This window comes from Eumetopias jubatus, unplaced genomic scaffold, assembly GCF_037043125.1.
Source record: "Eumetopias jubatus isolate StellerSeaLion01/CBP00866 unplaced genomic scaffold, mEumJub1_p1.0 scaffold_9, whole genome shotgun sequence".
In the NCBI taxonomy this organism is placed as follows: Eukaryota; Metazoa; Chordata; class Mammalia; order Carnivora; family Otariidae; genus Eumetopias; species Eumetopias jubatus.
The window spans coordinates 60,435,027-60,454,211 of NW_028274815.1; the positions used below are offsets into that span (position 1 = coordinate 60,435,027).

Here is a 19,185-nt window from a genome sequence, read left to right on the forward strand (position 1 = left end):
TGTTTTTGTTTTTTTTTAAGTGAAAATTTATTTATGATTCATGTAACTTAATTTGTAGGTTATTACTAGCATTTCATTTAGGCAGAAGGATATTAAATTTGTTATGAAATGCTAATTTCAACCTCTCTCTCTCTCTTTTAAAGACATTGTACTTGGCATCGATGTTAATTAAAGCATTATGGAATAATGCACTAGCAGCTAAGGCTCAGCTGTCTAAACAGAGTTCTTTTGCATCTTTATTAAATACTAATCTTCCCATTGGAAATAAGAAAGGTTAGTAAAGTGTAATGTATTTTTTAAAGTCAGTTTTTTTAAGTTTATCATTCAAATTTGAAGTAGTTTCTTTTCAGTATTAACTTCAAAATAAGTTTTAGATGGGAGCTATAGTGTTTGTGAAGGGATTAATAAATTGGCGTTAGCTAATGTTTTTGGTTTACCCTTCAAGTAAAGAACAGTAATCAAGTTGCAGTAGTTATTAAATTTTTCTCTCATTAGTGTTCTTCCCTTGCACTGGGGGGGGCAACTATTTTGTAACAGCTTTGGAGCTTTTGGTTAGAAAACAAACAACATGCTTTGTTTTAGAAATAATTTTGAGAGCAGAGTATGATGGTTCAGTCTCTGTGTTTTCTAATTCAAAAGTTGTTTATCACTTTAGGTGTTTTTATGTGTGCTTTTATATGTGTAACTTTACAGGGCTTTCTAAAACCTTACCAACTTTGCCCCATTTTTTTGTCTCCTGCCATCATATAGTAGGCTTTTCTTAGAATTTTCTAGTCAGGCACCCACAACTATTACTGCACGTGTTAGGGACTTAAATTATTTCAGGTTTCTCTGCCTGTATCTTGTTGATTATGTAATAATAATAAGAGCAATTGATAATCCATTCCAAAGAAGCTCAGTCACTTAGAATATTTCCCTCCTGTTTTTTCATTTTCCTTCAGAGGAAGAAGAGCTCAGAAGAGCAGCTCCATCACCTTGTAAGTTGAGCCTTAGAAATGCATGGCAAGATGATGTGTAGTTTAGATTTCATGATCATCTAGAGTTAATTTTTTTATATTTGTTTCAAAGCCACTAAGTTTTTCTTGAGCATATATAAACCTTTACCTGGTTTTCGATCTTACTTTCAATTGAGGTCATATATATCCTCTTTAGAAATAATTGGCAAATGTTAACTATTTCCAGTTTATATTTTTGGCTATTTAGAGTAAAGCTTTTGTAAATGAAAGAATCAGAGGATTATGTCATTCTGATAAATCCATGTTAATACAAATTAGGAGTAAAAACAAAAAATCTATTATTTAATATAGGGTCACCTGCTGCTAGTCCTCAAAGCAGTGATAACAGTGATACCCATCAGAGTGGAGGCAGTGACATTGAAATGGATGAGCAACTTATTAATAGAACGAAACATGTGCAACAACGACTTTCAGACACAGAGGTATGAAAACAGTTTTTCCCCCACTTTAACAAGAATTTTGGATTTTGGGGTTTCTGCCGTATATATCCTTTGAACTGGGAATATAAACATGATCCATGTTCAGGCCTTCCCTACAAATAGTTATTGAGGTTATTTAAATTTTTGTTTGTGTTTTTAATTCTTTTTGTATTGTTTAAAGGAATATGTCAAGATTGTGGCAGCCTTTTAAAAAGTACAGTGTGTTAATGTCAGTTACTTTTTTCTTACTAGTTTAAATATTTATTTAAACCTATTTTTTTCTAAATACAGGAATCCATGCAGGGAAGTTCTGATGAAACTGCCAACAGTGGTGAAGATGGAAGCAGTGGTCCTGGTAGCAGTAGTGGGCATAGTGATGGATCTAGCAATGAGGTGAATTCTAGCCATGCAAGCCAGTCAGCTGGGAGCCCTGGCAGTGAGGTACAGTCAGAAGACATTGCGGATATCGAAGCCCTTAAAGAAGAAGATGAAGATGATGATCATGGTCATAATCCTCCTAAAAACAGTTGTGGTACAGATCTTCGGAACAGAAAGTTAGAAAGTCAAGCAGGCATTTGCTTAGGGGATTCCCAAGGCCCATCAGAAAGAAGTGGGACAAGCAATGGAACAGGAAAGGACCTGGTTTTTAACACTGAGTCAATGCCTTCAGTAGATAATCGTATACGAATGCTAGATGCCTGTTCACACTCTGAAGACCCAGAACATGATATGTCAGGGGAAATGAATGCTGCTCATATAGCACAAGCATCTCAGGAATCTTGTATTACACGCACTGGGGACTTTCTTGGGGAGACTATTGGGAATGAATTATTTAATTGTCGGCAGTTTATTGGTCCACAGCATCACCACCACCACCACCATCATCATCACCACCATGATGGGTAAGTTGCCTCAAAAATAGATTATATATTGGAGTGCCTGGCTGGCTCAGTTGGTGGAGCACATGACTTTTGATCTCAGGATTGTGAGTTCAAGCCCCATGTTGGATGTAGAGATTACCTAAAAAATAAAATCTTAAAAAAAAAAAACATATTTCCTTTAGGGAAGCAATTACAGCTTATATTCATTTGATTGCACTATATTCTAGATTAGTGCTAATAGGAATACAATGTAAATTCAAATGCATGCTGCAAGTATGTAATTGTTAATTTGCTTCTGAGCACATTTTAAAAAGCAAAATGGAATAGGTGATACTAATTTTAATTATAAATTTTATTTAAAGCAGTAATTTCTAAAATATCTCCATGTTACCAGTGTAAAAACAAAGATATTTTTCTTTCTTTTGTAATAAGGCTTCAGTATTCTGTGTATGTTTTATATTTACAGCACATCTCTGTTTAGACCAGCCACTTTTCAGTGTGTGCAATGACCATATGTGGCTAGTGGCTATCATATTGGACAACACAATCTAGATCTTCATCTATTTGTAAAATTCCTAAAAGCAGATATAAGACTACTTGCAGAAACTTCCCATTTAAAGTGTGATCATGAAAAGGGAAATTTTACACACATCCTAATTTTAGGGTATTAATAAGGACAAAGCCTTAGCATAAAGTTTTTTGATTATATGTGAAATGTATTTGTGATAATTAAAAGTAAGTGTTGTCACTAGGTGTTAACAGATATTGGGCAAAGTACTTAATTTTTCTGTCATTTTCTCATATATAAAATAGGAACAGTAGTACCTGCCTCTTGGGTTTCAATGTGAACATTTTATGGGCTGATGTGATTGGCACATAACGAGAGCTCAGTAAATGTTAGCTACTATTTATTACTGTCATTATAAGTAGTAATATTTGAATTGACGATGATGAAATATAAATATGTGGTTTATCAGGATGAGTTTTTTTTAGACCCGACAATTTGCCAAGCTTTTTAGAATTCAGTATGCTTGTTTGGAAGAACTACATATCCATATATATATATATACATACATATACACACACATTACATATATATATATATATATATATATATATATAAAACTACTTTATTTCCTTTGCCATTATTTCTTATTGCTAACCCATATGAGTTTAAGATGATGTCTCTCAATCTTGGCAGTATTGACATTTTGGGTCAGATAATTCTGTGTTTTTGAATTTACGGCAGTGTAAATGAATTGTAGCATGTTTAGCATCATCCCTAGTCTCTCTCTCTCTAGATGCCAACAGCATCTCCCAAGTTATGATAACCAAAAATAACGCTAAACGTTGCCCAGTATCCCACCTGGGGATCACAATCACCTGTGATTGAGAACCATTGGTTTATAGACTGGCGTTATACATATACACATTTACAGTTCTTCCCAGGACAACTCATAAGGAAGAAAAAGCAATAGTTTGTAAAACTGAGGTGAAATATACTCATTTTGGCACATTGCAGTTCTTTAAGTTTTCATACCCACAGCAGTTCCCTATTTCACAAGACCTAGAATGATTTAATTTTTTCATTTTAGCCCTATCCATATTCTCTGTGTAAGGTACCGCTTGTGAATCTGTAAATTAATCCTGACCTTTTCTCCTTTAATGTTATTTCATATTTTCTGTTTGCCATCTTTAAAGTGCCCAGTATGGTATGTTTCAGAAGTGAGTGCTGGGATACCTGGGTGGCTCAGTCAGTTGGGCATCCAACTCTTGATTTGAGGTCAAGTTACGATCTCAGAGTCGTGAGATCAAGCCTGGCATTGGGCTCTGGGCTCAGTGGGGAGTCTGCTGTAGATGCTGTCTCTTTCCCTCTGTCCTCCCTCTCCTTGCGCACATGCATGCTCTCTCAAATAAAGAAATCTTTAAAAAAAAAAAAGTGCTTAGTGCTTAATAGGTGCTTATTTTTTGTTTTTGTTTTTTAAAAGATTATTTATTTGACAGAGAGAGACAGAGTGCACAAGCAGGGGGAGCAGTAGAGAGAGAGGGAGAAGCAGGCTCTCCCCTGAGCAGGGAGCCCAATGTGGGGCTTGATCCCAGGACCCTAGGATCATGTCCTGAGCCGAAGTCAGATGATTAACCTCTGAGCCATCCAGGTGCCCCAGTAGGTGCTTATTGTTTTAATAGGTGTTTGTATAGTATAAAATTCTCCTGGTTAATAACCACATCTAGATTGTGGCCTTAAATTGTAGTATTTTCCCGTTAGTAATCTCATTCGATTCTACAGTTGTATGAATAAATGTAAATAAGTTTTAAGGTTTCACATTGTGATGTGAGTTGAAAAAATAATTATGTAATGGTGGGTTCACTGATCTTCTCTAAAATTACTCTTTGAGTTTGTTTTAGTGAAGTGTGTTGACGGGTTAGACAATATATGGGTATATTGTAATTAATATATAGTTCTGACAATGTGGGCTTTTAGTTTTTGTAAAGCTCACAATATTCATATTGTTACAAAACAAATGTAGATTTGTTCTTGACTGTGATATAACTTGTGCTGAATATTTTGAGAGATAATTTTTGTGATTCCCAAAGTATGTTTAACTGTGTGCTCTTCTCTGTGTTATAGGCATATGGTTGATGATATGCTAAGTGCAGATGATGTCAGTTGCAGTAGCTCCCAGGTCAGTGCAAAATCAGAAAAAAATATGGCTGATTTTGATGGTGAAGAATCTGGGTGTGAAGAGGAACTAGTTCAGATTAATTCACATGCAGAGCTAACATCTCATCTCCAACAACATCTTCCCAATTTAGCATCTATTTACCATGAACATCTTAGTCAAGGTAAGGTTCTGTAGTAAGTAAAATATATTACTTTCTTTAAAACAGAGGAACAATTTGTATTCTTAAAAGGATTCAACATTTAATGTTACGATACGTAAATATTTTTGCCAAAGAGCTTTCATATGATTAGTTTTCATTCCTGGGGAATGAAATTATTATGAATACTTCATCATGAACATAAAGGTTGCATTTCCATCTAGAGATATTTAGCTAGGAAAGGAAATACATAATAATATATAAAATTATAACTGTGTTTTAGAAAATAAATGGCTGTATTAAATTGTATATTTAGAAATCTTAGCTAAATTGAGATTACACAGGGTCATACATTATATGAGTCCATTTATGTAAAATGTCTAGCATAGTCAAATTTGTAGAGAACAGAAAGTAGATTAGTGGTTGCCTGTGGCTAGGGAAGGTTGTGGGGGGGATAAGAGAAGAGGTAACTGCTAAAGGGCAAGGTGTTCCATCTGGAGTGATAGAAATGTTCAATGACCATACTTGGAAGACTGGAGGTTAGAGGAGTTAAAGAGTAATAGAAAAAAAAGGAAAGGGAGACAGATTAAGAGGGAAATACAGTTTTAGAATTAGCAATTTAAAGGTCCAACCTCCTGAAACTAATGGAACATTGTGTGTCAAGTATACTTACAAAAAAAAAAAAATGGTATATACATTAAGATAATTAAAATAAAGGTCCAACTTCATGCTTTTTAAGGTACTATCAGCACTTACTAGCCCAGGAAATGGGTTTTGGGGTGCCAGTACATTATAGACTAAGTAAACCTGATGGATTAGGTTTATGTTAAAAAGCTGTGATCAAATTTGGAGATACAACGTGTGGACTTTGGCAACAACTTACTGATTTCAGATGTTACTTGTGCATAATATAGATAAGGATACCTTGACTTTTTAAATTGTTATTGTGGTTTTTTGAGAAATGAATAGGTTAAGATTGAGGTCATTTGAATTTGATACCATATTTAGTAAATTTTCACCATTCTCTTTTTATCCTGTTTTCCTTTTATTTAGTATTACATGTATTTTTTAGTATATGAAGTTAGAAATTGAGCAGAATTATTATGTATATTAATGCTCTCCAAGTCTACCTTGTATGTGCCATGTATTTAATACCATAAAGAACTCTTAATAGAGTAAAACAATTCACTTCTAGAGTAAAACAATTCACTTTAAAAATGGGCAGGGGCGCCTAGGTGGCTAGTCAGTTGAGTGTTGGACTTGGTTTCATTCAGGTCATGATCTCAGGGTTGTGAGATCAAGCCCCATCAGAGCCCCAATGCTCTGTGTAGAATCTGCTTTAAGATTCTTTCCTTATCTCTCCCCTTCTGTCCCTCCCCCCACTCCTGCACATGCTCGCTGTCCCTCAAATAATTATTATTTATAATATAAATTATTATATATTATATATAACATAATATATAATGAATAAAATATATGTTATATATTATAAATATATAAATAATATAAACTATATAAACTATTATCCCCTCAAATAAATAAAATCTTTAAATAAAAATTGACAAGTAGTTAAAAGTTTGTATAGTTAAAAGAAGATAACCAAAAAATGGTCAGTAAATACATAAAAATGATGCTTGGTATCTCTAGTTACCTGGGAAATGCAAATTAATACCACAGTACAGTACTACTACACACCTACTCAAATGGGTAAAATTAAAAACTAATCATATTAAATGGTACTAAGGATGTAGAGCAACTAGAACTCTCCCTTGCTGTCGAGGAGTATGAAATAATATAGCCAGTTTGGAGAACTGTTTTACCAGTTTCTTATAAAGTAGAACTTGTATCCCTCCATATGACCCAGCAATTCCTATTCTGCGTACTTACCTGAGAAATGAAAACATACAGACAGAAAAAGATTTGTACATTGAATGTTCATACCTATTTCACTCATAAGAACCTCAACTGAAATTAACTGGTAGATTAACAAATTATAGTATATTCACATAGTGTAATACTACTCATCAATAAAAGGGAAAGAACTGCTAATACATGCAGCACAGTGGGTGAATATCAAAAAAACATCATTCTAAGCAAATGAAGTTAAAAGGAGTAGTACATACTATAATATATCACTTACGTAGTTTTGGAATATTCAAAAGTAATTTATAATGGTTGAAATCTACTTAATGATTACTGAAGATTTGGTGGTAGGGAATGATTGTAAAAGGTCACAAGGAAACTTTTTGGGGTGATAGAAATGTTCTATATATCGCTTATGTGTTTATATTTTAATAAAACTAATTTAAAAATAAACACCAAAACAAAACTTCCAAAAGGCAAGCCAAAGTCTGGGGGAAATATTTACAAATCATACATCTAATAAAGGGCTTAAATTCAGAACATATAAAAACTTTTACAACTCAGTAGTAATTTAGCAAATTATGTACTAAAATGACTGATAGCACCTGAAAAGATGCTTAGGCACTAGGGAATTGCAAATTTAAAAACCTTAATGAGATTCTTCTGCTAAAATGAAGAAGTGCGACCATGCCAGTGTGACGTGGGGTTGTAGAGGAACAGGAACTGGTACGCTAATAGACTATTGGTGGGATGTAAAATGGCCAACCATTTTGGAAAACAGTTTGGCAGTTTCTTCAAATGTCAAACACACATTTACCTTGTGAATCACCAATTTCATTTTACCAAAGGGAAAGGAAAGCATGTGTCCATACAGAGACTTGTTATACAGACATTTATGGCAGCATTATTCATATTAGCCCAAGACTGAAAACTCCCAAGCCTATTAACTGTTGAATATAATCAAAATCAAGTATTTTCACATAATAGAATATTATTTTATAATTAAAACACACTAGTGAAATGTGCTTTGACATGGATGTACCTCAAAAATTTTGCTAAGTGAACAAGCTCAGATGTAAGACTATACATATTTTATGATTCCATTTACATAAAATTTCTAGAAAATGCTAATGGGATGGAAAAATGGATTAGGGCTGGGGAGTGGGATAGGAATTAATTGTAATTAGGTACAAGGGAATGTTTTAAGGTGGTAAAAGTGTTTAAAACCTTATGGTGATGGTTGCACAATTCTTATTTTAATGTAATCAATGTATATGTACCATTCAGTAGGGAAATTTCATGGTAAAGCTGTTTAAAAAGACAGGCATTTTTGCTTAGGAGAGCTAGTGAGAATTTATTTAGCCTGGCGCTCAGAATCTGAATTATTATAGTAGAATCTTTGATTGTTATGGGTAAATCATCTCCAATAAATTTTTTTAATGTATGGATATAAAATACTTTTATAAAGAAGGTAATTTAGAAGAATGTTCCTTGGCTGTAGAATTATTTCAAGAAAATTATCTTCATGCTTAATTTGTGTTTCAAGCATTTATATACTGTTCTCTTGACATGCAAAAAACAATTAATACTTATTAGAAATAGTGAAGAGACCATGAGAGGTCTCTTTCCTTACCTTTAGTTTAATCAAAACTCAAACAACTATGCCATTCACAAAGCAACTGTTGTGTTAAATGTATTGTTTTTGTTTTTATGCTTCTGATTTGTTGACATTATGAATGCTGTAATTGACAATTTCTGCCTGTTGTATTCCTCTAGAATGTGTTATATTTTGCCCTTTCAGGACCTGCAGTTCATAAACATCAGTTCAACAGTAATGCTGTGACAGACATTAATTTGGATAACGTTTGCAAGAAAGGAAACACCTTGTTATGGGATATAGTCCAAGATGATGATGCAGTAAGTTACCTAATGGAGCAAAAAGATGACAAAATTACAGCAAAATGCAATTAGGATAAAGAGTAACTTTATGTGTATACATTTTTTTGTAGGTTAATCTTTCTGAAGGATTAATAAATGAAGCAGAGAAACTTCTCTGTTCCTTAGTATGTTGGTTTACGGATAGACAGATTCGAATGAGATTCATTGAAGGTTGCCTTGAAAATTTAGGAAACAACAGGTAAACAGGAATTTAAAATTTTTTTTATGTGGTAGTCAAAGTTCATTTTGTATATTCTTTACTGACTAGGTGTGGTGGATTCATATCATTTAATGTACCATTACCAGCCTTTTTTTTTTTTAAAGTAGGTGTGGCTTTCATATTAGGTTTGAAGATTTTTACTTCACAGCGTTCTTTTTTTTTCCTTCTTTTAAATCAGCCAGTCTTGCTTTTTCAGCACTTTTGACACTCTTGATTAGCTATCTAACAGAAACAAAGTAATAATACTCTCTTTTTCTGGGAATATAGTGGTGACTACTGTGTTTTCAAATTACAGTTAAATGTTCTTAAACTGTGTCATATATAAAAAACCTAAATAAGATAAACAAAGTTAAACTTAAGCTGAAATATAAATATTTTGATAAGGGCATTGTTCTTCCAAGTGGATTGATCTTTTGTGTCTTGACTTCTGTAGTGCATAGAGAGCTAGGTTAGTGTTTTTTTCTAGTTTGAATTCTGCCATATATTTATATACTTCTTATTGTGTCTGAGATGATTACCACAAGTTTGTTGATTTTCATACCTCTTCCCTTGGTATAATTTCAGATTTCCTTTGTCTTAACAACAGTCCTTTGGAAATGCCATTCTCTGATATAGTGAATTCAGTTACTAATTGTATATATTGTATTCTGTTGTATTCATGTAATGTTTTCAGCCTACCTCTGCCTAAGACTGATATAAATGTTTAATTTTATTGAATAAGTGCTTTAACTATTTTTTTACTCAGTTGAATTAGAAAAAATATGTGTGATATTTTCTACTTTTGTTTTTTTAAGGGCCATATAATTTGAACAGTCACAATAGAAAAATTGCTTCTTCATGCAGGTATAAGAAACCACAAATAGATCTCTGTTAGTGGATCAGTTGCATCATTTGGCATATATGCTTTAAAAGGAATGCTTTAGTGGCTGGATGATATTTCATCATTTACATAAGTATTATAGCAGTTAATTTTAAAAGGTTGTCTTTTAGAAGTCTTTGAAACCACTGAAGTTTTTTAAAGCGGTTGTATCAATTTATATTTCCCATATGTGCATCTGCATACCCTGTGACCCAGTAATTCCACTGCTAAGTATGTGCATTACAGAAATACATCCAGATAATTGCCAAAAGGCACATTGAAGAATGTTCATAGTAGCACTATTCAAAATAATTAAAGAGTTTTTGTATAGCTATCCAAGTGCCAAAAATAAGTAGAAAGGAAAATTGTGGATTGTTTGTTGAATGAAGCCATAGCAGTAACATTGAATGGACTGTGGAAAAGTGTGGATGAATCTCACAAACATAATGTTGAGTGAAAGAAGCCAGATATAAGAGAATATATCACTGTTATTCCATTTATGTGAAGTTTAGAAAGAGGAAAATAAATGTAGTTTGTAGTCAGGATAATGGTTAGTGTTGGGTTATTAGTGACTGGAAAATGGGGCACAACGAGGGCCAGAAGTATGTTGGTAATGATTTATTCTTCAGTGGGTGCTGCTTGTACAGTATGTTCACCTCCTAATATTTTCAGTTGTTAGATTTATACATGTTTTTCTATGTATACTTCAGTAAAACTATGTGAAAGATAAAATATGCAGCCTTCAAAGAGCCCCTTTTTAAAAGGATTATATAATGATATGGGCATATACTTGGCGGGTTTGTCTTTTAGCATGCAATATGTGAGACGGTAGTAAAATGGTTATTTCCGAAAGGATTGAGTTTTTTTTTCTTCTTTATACTTAAAAGGGACAAAAGGAAAAGTCTTGTGTGTAAAATGGAAAATTGTCATTCTGGATTTTTTATTAAACTTTAATTTGTTCACGCCCAAATTACTTGAAGATGAAACATTTTCAGTCAATTCCTGTATCCTAATATAATGTTTTATGGAGTATGTAGTAAACATTATTGTGTTGAAGCTAATTTTGCCCTCAAACTTGACTCTTCATATGGTTGCTATATCATGCTAGTTTTGTAGTGAATGATAGTCCTATATGATAATATGTAGAACACAGTGGCATTTTTCAGTATTGGAAATATGCAGCACATCTGGTGTATCCCAGCTGAACTTACCATAGTTGTTATGCATGTTGAAAAAAAGTTTTGTTTTGTTTTTAAAGACTTTATTTGACAGAGACAGAGAGGGAACACAAGCAGGGGGAGTGGGCTTGATCCCAGGACCCTAGGTTGTGACCTGAGCCAAAGACAGACGCTTAACGACTGAGCCACCCAAAAAAAGTTTTGTATGTCATTAGTCTGGGTTTCCTGATAAACCAGTGGTTTTTAATGGAAATGATTTCTTCCCCGCCCCCCCCCCCCCCCCACCCACCGTAGGCAATGTCAACCAGCATATTTTTGGTTGTCACACTAATGAATGGGATTGGAGGTATGATTACAGGCCAGGGATGCTACTAAAGACCCATCAATGCAGAGGATAGCTCCTCCACAAAAAAGAATTACTTGGTCCAAAATGTCAGTAGTGACCTCAGAGTTTTAGAAATCCCATTCAAAACACAAAAATCCTTTCTCAAACCTAGCGCCCCAAGTTTACCATCAGAAAGGAATGTTGCACAGAGATGCTAATATTAATAGAAAAGCGCTTATGTTGAAACAAATGGGCTAACTGCAACCTTAACTCATTTAGCATTTTCCTGACATTTGACAAAAGAACACAGAAGTCTACTTCCTGATGATGTCAGTTTTTTATGTACTTACTAGGGAGGTTTTAGCATACTATTTTCTCTATGCTAATTTTTAAATTTTCTTTGTGGTACCTTTATTTACCATGGTTTATAGATCTGTCAGCATTTTTTGTTTTTCCCTTTTCTATGGTCATATTCCAATTTATTTGGTAAAATGAACTTAGCTTTTATGGAACAGTAATAGGGACTTATTCTCAGGAAGCATGGAGAGCAAGTCTTCTATAAATTGCCCATAATTGCATAATTCTCCCATTTATATGGAACCATTGTAAACACTTTTTAAAAAATGCCTTGTGTAGGGGTGCCTGGGTGGCTCAGCCGGTTAAGTGTCTGCCTTTGGCTCAGGTCATGATCCCGGGGTCCTGGGATCAAGGCCCGCATTGGGCTCCCTGCTCAACGGGAAGCCTGCTTCATCTCCCACTCCCCCTGCTTGTGTTCCCTCTCTCGCTGTCTGTCTCTCTGTTAAATAAATAAAATCTTAAAAAAAAAATGCCTTGTGTAGGCTCTGTGATATGCAGCTTGTGTTTTGTGTACACTTAGCCTCAGGCAGATTGTTCTATAAGGCACGTAAAGGACATTTTGAGTGCAGGAGGTTAGAAGTTACAGAAATACCTAATAGACTGGTTTGCAGAATATTTTCATAAAGTGAGAGCATGAGGCAGACAGTAGCTCCCACAATGAAGAGTCCACTACTTTTCAGCTTGATATTGGTCTCCAAGGATGTTTGAGGAAAGCTTGCTGTCCATTGGGTAGGGTTGTAATCAGCCCCTTTGGTATTTTATGTTTACTAGAAGGTAGGTCCATATCCTGTGCCTTGGTACTTCCTGAAGTTCTGTCCCCTTCCAGGAATTGAATTGAGACTGGAAATCTATCCTCTGTGCTATTTTTTTCCATTCTTGATCCTCTGTAGGTACTTCAACACATATGCTCAAAGTTTTTGCCTTTTTTTTTTTTTTAAAGATTTTATTTATTTGAGAGAGAAACAGCATGACAGGGGAGAGGGTCAGAGGAAGAAGCAGGCTCCCAGATGAGCAGGGAGCCCAATGTGGGACTTGATCCCAGGACTCTGGAATCATGACCTGAGCCGAAAGCAGTCGCCTAACCAACTGAGCCACCCAGGCGCCCCAAGCTTTTGACTTTGTGTACAAAAGATTTGAGTAAAATGATCATGTGTCAGGGGCCCTGTTTATATAAGTAGAGGTTTAAATAATTAAGAAATGGATGGTACTATATACTACTTTTGTTTTCCTCCTTAAGACTATATTATGTATAGCATTGCATGTCAACTTTCAGCATGCTAAAATTTGTGATGACTGAGTAGCATTTTGTAGAACACATCAGTCTTCAGATATGGAGTCCAGGATGAGGAAAAAATCATTCTGCTAAGGCAACATAACATTTCATTGGTAATACAGGAATACCACACTGTTGCCTAGATTGAAGCAAAGAGGGCAGTTTAGGGTAGTAACACTTCTATTAAGTCTAAAGGTAGTATTTTGTTACTCTGGATCATTGAACCTTTTTATCCTAAACGTATTGTTGCCTATGATTGCGTTTTGGTATTTGAAATTTTCACCCTTAGAAGAAATTGTGAAATGTAGGTTTGAATATAATGACCCTTTTTTTTAAATACTGAGTTTTGTAAGCATATCAACAATCAAAACTATTTGGGCAAAAAAGTTGGTATGTTAGTGTAACATCTTGTCATTACAGGAGAAATTCTACAACATAATTTTAAGAACAAGTTGGTAGATCTTGTGATGTTTCCTTTAACATTGAAATATAAATTATCGCCAAATTATCTTCCCCATTTTGTATCTGTATTACTAATTTTCAGTCTATAATCTGTACTTTATATCATTTTTCCTTCTAAATTTATCAGTTTAAGTAAAAAGTTTTAGTGGTTTGGGATCACTTTGTGGATTTGGTCATTTCTTATAAACTTTTTATATGTTTGAATTTTTTTTTTAAGGAGAAAAATGGAATTTTTCTTATAATCTGATAAACTTTTAAAGAAATGTTTTGGCTCTATAAAATGTAATCATTCCCTGATAACTCAGTGTTTATATTATAAATTGTGGCAAAAAGCATTCCTTTTACAATAGGAGTAGAGGGAAGATGAGTCTCATTTCTACATTTGTATTTTTGGTTATTCTATTACATGAACCCACACCATTATCCACTCATTTCAACCAATATCCACTCAACACCTGGTTTCCTATTCTTTATTGTCAAGCAGCATTACATTTTATAAAATGAAAACATGTTTATTGTGGCAAATTTGGAAAGTAAGTTTAAACAATCTAGACATTCAACACCATTGACTGCAAGAGGTAATAAGATTTTGAAAATAACAACTATTGGACACTGTAAGACTTGTCGTAGTGTCTTCTTAATGTAAGATTGTCTGTTTCTTTGTATTTTATTTTTTTATTTTTTACTTTTTTACTATTTATTTGAGAGAGAGATCACAAGGAGGGCGGGGGAAGGTAGAGGGAGAGGAATAAGCAGACTCCCTGCTGAGCAAGGAGGCGGAGGCAGATGCAGGCTTAATCCCAGGACATCAGGATCATGACCTGAGCTGAAGGCAGACACTTAACCTACCGAGCCACTCAGGTGTACCTGTTTCTTTGTATTTTAAAACCACTGTTAAAATCACAATTTTGAAATTTGCCTTTGTGATTTTAGATGGAATTTTTCTATATTTTTTTCTTTGTGATATCCTGTATTGATTTTATGCTTGTAAAGTGTTAGATCAAATTAATGTATATCTATATGTTCTATTTTTTTTATGTCTTAATTCTTAGGAAAAACTCCACTAATGTTTCTGGAATTTTTTCAAGAGATTTGATTTTTTTTATGAGGGGGTGCAGATGGAGAGGGCGAGAGGGAATCTTTTTTTTTTTTTTTGCTGTATTTATATTGTATATTTTTTTATTAACATATAATGTATTATTTGTTTCAGGGCTGTGATTCATCAGTCTTACACAGTTCACAGTGCTCACCATAGCACATACCTCCCTCCGCAGTGTCCATCACCCAGCCACCCCATCCCTCCCACCCCCCTCCACTCCAGCAACCCTCAGTTTGTTTCCTGAGATCAAGAGTCTCTTGTGGTTTGTCTCCCTCTCTGGTTTCATCTTGTTTCATTTCTCCCTCCCTTCCCCTATAATCCTCTGTCTTGTTTCTCAAATTCCATATATCAGTGAGATCATATGTCTTTTTCTGATTGACCTGTTTTGCCTAGCATAATACCCTTTGGTTCCATCTACCTCATTGCAAATGGCAAGATTTCATCTTTTTGATGGTTGTATAATATTCCATTGTGTATATATACCACATCTTCTTTATCCGTTCACCTGTTGATGGACATCTAGGCTCTTTCCATTGTTTGGCTATTGTGGACATTGCTGCTATAAACATTGGGGGGCACATGCCCCATCGGATCACTACATTTGTATCTTTGGGGTAAATACCCAGTAGTGCAGTTGCTGGGTAATAGGTAGCTCTACTTTCAACTTTTTGAGGAACCTCCATACTGTTTTCTAGATTGGCTGCACCAGCTTGCATTCCCACCAACAGTGTAGGAGGGTTCCCCTTTCTCTGCATCTGGCGAGAGAGAATCTTAAGCAGGCTCCATGCCCAATGTGGAGCTCTACACAGGGCTCGATCTCACACCCTGATATTAGCTGAAATCAAGAGTTGGTTGCTTAATCAACTGAGCCACCCAGGTGCCCCTTGATAAGAGTAAATTTTAGATAAAGAATCTACAGTTGATTCCACCTGATTCTCATGGTCCATTTTCCCAAGTTACAGCAATGTACAACTTCTTGAAAAATAATAATAATTTTAATATCAAAAAATTACTTAAAAATTTAAATTTTTTCAAAGATTTATTTATTTTGGGGGGGGAGGGGGCAGAAGGAGAGAATCTCAAGCAGACTTCCTACTGAGTGCGGAGCCCTACCTGGGGCTAGATCTCACGACCTGAGCCAAAATCAAGAGTCAGACGCTTAACCAACTGAGCCACCCAAGCACCTCCAAATTTAAATGTTTTTAAATATAGGGCGCCTGGGTGGCTCAGTTGGTTAAGCGACTGCCTTCGGCTCAGGTCATGATCCCGGAGTCCTGGGATCGAGTCCCACATCGGGCTCCCTGCTCAGCAGGGAGTCTGCTTCTCCCTCTGACCTTCTTCCCTCTTGTGCTCTCTCTCATTCTCTCTCTCTCAAATAAATAAATAAAATCTTTAAAAAAATGTTTTTAAATATTTAAAGAATATTTATTAGGCACTTACTGTTTCTATGACTTAATTGTTACTCCTTAATCTGTACCAGTGTGGTTTTGATCTTTTAGCATTCTACTAACATGCTGTTTCTTTTGTCATCTGGTGGTATTTTTTTCTCTCCTCATCCTTCATGACTCTGTTAGCATTTTACACTGTTGTTCTTCCTCCTTTCTTGAAAATCTTGCCTTTAAGTTCCTTATTAGATCGTTATTTTAGCTAATATATATTTATTGTGCACCATATGCAGGGCTTTTTAGTAAGATCGTCTTTGCTCTCATCAAGCACATTCTAGTGGTAGGTGCATAAAGGGATTATTCAATAGTTGATGAATGAAGAAAAGTTGGGAAGGAGTCAAGAGGAATAAAGAGGTTCTGGGCAATGGAAGAGTGTTATTTAATATACAGTTGTCAGGGTCATCCTCTGTGGACATTTGAGGAGACCTGAGTAAAGTAGGGGAAGGAGTTCTGCATAAAGGTATTAAGATAAAGAGCATTCCAAGTAGAGGCAGTAGCAAAGTCCTGAGGCAGGAATGTATGTATGTGGGGTAGGGATAATAAAGAGGAAAGTTGGAAGGAAATTAAGTTAGACTGATAAGAGAAATGGCGATAGATTACACAGGGCTTTGTAGTCCAACTTAATGCAAAAAGATAATACATTTCTCTAACTTTGGATTTTATTCAGAAATAGGAAGTTTTCCTTTCTCTCTAATTTCTCCTACTCAGTATTTACCATTGTTTCTGTCCCACTCAGAAGTGCAGGTCTATGTTCTGATTTTCCTGGTACTCTGGTACTTTTCTCAAAAAGAGGAGACATTTTGGGGGACTTACTTGTATACCATACTTCACTCTTTCTAAAAATTTTTTCATTATACGTTCCTTAAAAGAAAAAATTCACTACCTCATTAGAGTTTGTCTTGCTTCTTTCAAGGCTCATGTAGCTAACCTTCTTGCCTGCTAAGACTTCTGGGATATGTATGTCTCTGTCTTCCCTATACGTACTCCCTCCCCCCCTCCCGCCTCTGCCAAGATAGGCACACTCAGATCTACTTGAAGTTGTAGAGTGATTTCTTACTGTTTTTTGGTCCTTCATACTTGAAGTGTATGATGTGCTTCCATTATTAACGTGGCTTATAATGAAGTGATTTTCAGCTTGGATCCAGCTCATATTAAGTGAGAATCAGGGAGAAAGGGGTGATCTGTATAGTTTGAAAAATGCTCTTTATATTATTGCTGCTCAGAATGTGACTCACAAACTAGCAGTTTGATTATCATTTGTGAGCTTGTTAGAAAAATTTCTTACCTCAGACATGGCAATCAGAATTTGCATTTCAACAAAATTTCCCCAAGTGAATAAAGTGCACATTAAACTTTGAGAAGTTCTATTCTAGATAATTTACTTAATAAGATGCTTTTCCCTATTTTCCTCGATTGAATCCTCAGAAGCACCCACAACTTAATTTTTTTTTCCATGAAAGTTATTTACCTTTAAATGTTCTTCATTTGTTTTTATACTTATGTATTTATAGTGTATTTTACTTTAAAAATCTTGGATTGGGATTTTAAAACTTGGGTTTCTTGCCCCACTATATAAAATAAATTTAAACTTTAGGGAAATTTTTTTCAGTGTTTAGGTAAGAAATATATTTATAACGTAAAGTTCATTAAAATCCTTTTGCATTTAAGATTTTTAAATAGCTGAATTTCTGTAAAATGCTAGAATTAATAATAGTAACTAAAATTATTTTATTCTATAAATATCTGTTTTTGCTGTTTCAGATCAGTAGTAATTTCACTTCGCCTTCTTCCAAAACTGTTTGGTACTTTTCAGCAGTTTGGGAGCAGTTATGATACACATTGGATTACAATGTAAGTAAATAACAGAAGTATTCATTTTAAAGATTTTTCAATAATCATAGTTATCAAAGTTTTGAGTAACTTATTAGCTTTTATTTTGCACCAGGCATATTTGAGTTTTGTGTGGTTCAAATGTTTTCTTAGATTTTTCAGAGTGCTCTTTGCCATTTAGCCTATGGAGATTTTATCAGCATCAGTAGAAAAATCTGGCTTTTGTAGTCTTTGTAGTTTAAGAAAAATACTGTAGCAAGTGATGCTCTAATTTTAGGGTGAAGATTCACCTTAAGATTCATCCTAGACTCACCACAGTGAAAGATTCCTGAAAAAGATACACACTATAATAAACAGTGTAGGGTGTCTTTAATTTTTCCCATTACTAAAAATTGGTTGTGGACATTATATCATGTTAGGGATAATTTTGACACCACCCTATTACTACTTTACATTTATAGAGAATTTAAGATTAATCTATAAGAATGTGTTATTTGCTTTATTCACAATAGACTTTTGGAGGGATTTCAGAGACATTTAGATTTTAGGAAAAATTAGACCTATTGAAAGATTCATTTTTGAGGTCAAATAAGATGGCTTATTTTTTTTTTTAAGATTTTATTTATTTATTTGGCAGAGAGATAGAGAGAACAAGTAGGCAGAGAGGCAGGCAGAGGGAGAGGGAGAAGCAGACTCCCCGCTGAGGAGGGAGCCCGAGGAGGGGCTCGATCCCAGGACTCTGGGATTATGACCTGAGCCGAAGGCAGCCGCTTAACCGACTGAGCCACCCAGGCGCTGCAAATAAGATGGCTTTTTACCTAATTCCTTCTCACATCTAAGATTAGCTGTTAAGAGTACTTTGTTTACTTTCAAAGTGAGTATCATTTAGAAAAATTCTTAGAAGACTTCACAGTAATTCTAAATAGGTAAAGTTAGTTGTCAGTTATAACCCTTGACTGTTTTGTTCCTTTAAAGGGGACTTTTTTAACCTGAATCTCTCTTTTTTTAAAAAAAATCATCTTAGTCTCTTTTGTTATTATGATACGAGTCTAGCGACAATTTTATTTGTAAGTATAGGGGAAAGTCGTTGAGATACTAAACAGAGGGATAGGGAAAAGTATTTAACATCCTTTAAGTATAAGAAGATTGTGAGTCCAGTTTCGTTGACTTTTCAAATAGTTTTTAAATGGTTGAATGACA

At 34.7% G+C, this 19,185-nt stretch overlaps 1 protein-coding gene across 4 annotated transcripts in view; it reads left to right on the forward strand.

The window, feature by feature from the left end:
• The window catches only part of USP34 (ubiquitin specific peptidase 34), a 264,454-nt gene that overhangs the window by 125,654 nt on the left and 119,615 nt on the right, over nt 1-19,185 (forward strand). For 3 of the 4 annotated variants that reach the window (XM_028089697.2, XM_028089696.2, XM_088026523.1), the window contains exons 12-19: nt 144-273; nt 942-977; nt 1,308-1,438; nt 1,727-2,337; nt 4,946-5,160; nt 8,801-8,916; nt 9,009-9,136; nt 17,917-18,006. In XM_028089697.2, coding sequence (XP_027945498.1) covers nt 144-273; nt 942-977; nt 1,308-1,438; nt 1,727-2,337; nt 4,946-5,160; nt 8,801-8,916; nt 9,009-9,136; nt 17,917-18,006 — 1,457 coding nt within the window. The remainder of the gene's footprint in view (nt 1-143; nt 274-941; nt 978-1,307; nt 1,439-1,726; nt 2,338-4,945; nt 5,161-8,800; nt 8,917-9,008; nt 9,137-17,916; nt 18,007-19,185) is intronic. The other variant, XM_088026522.1, reaches the window with a different exon arrangement.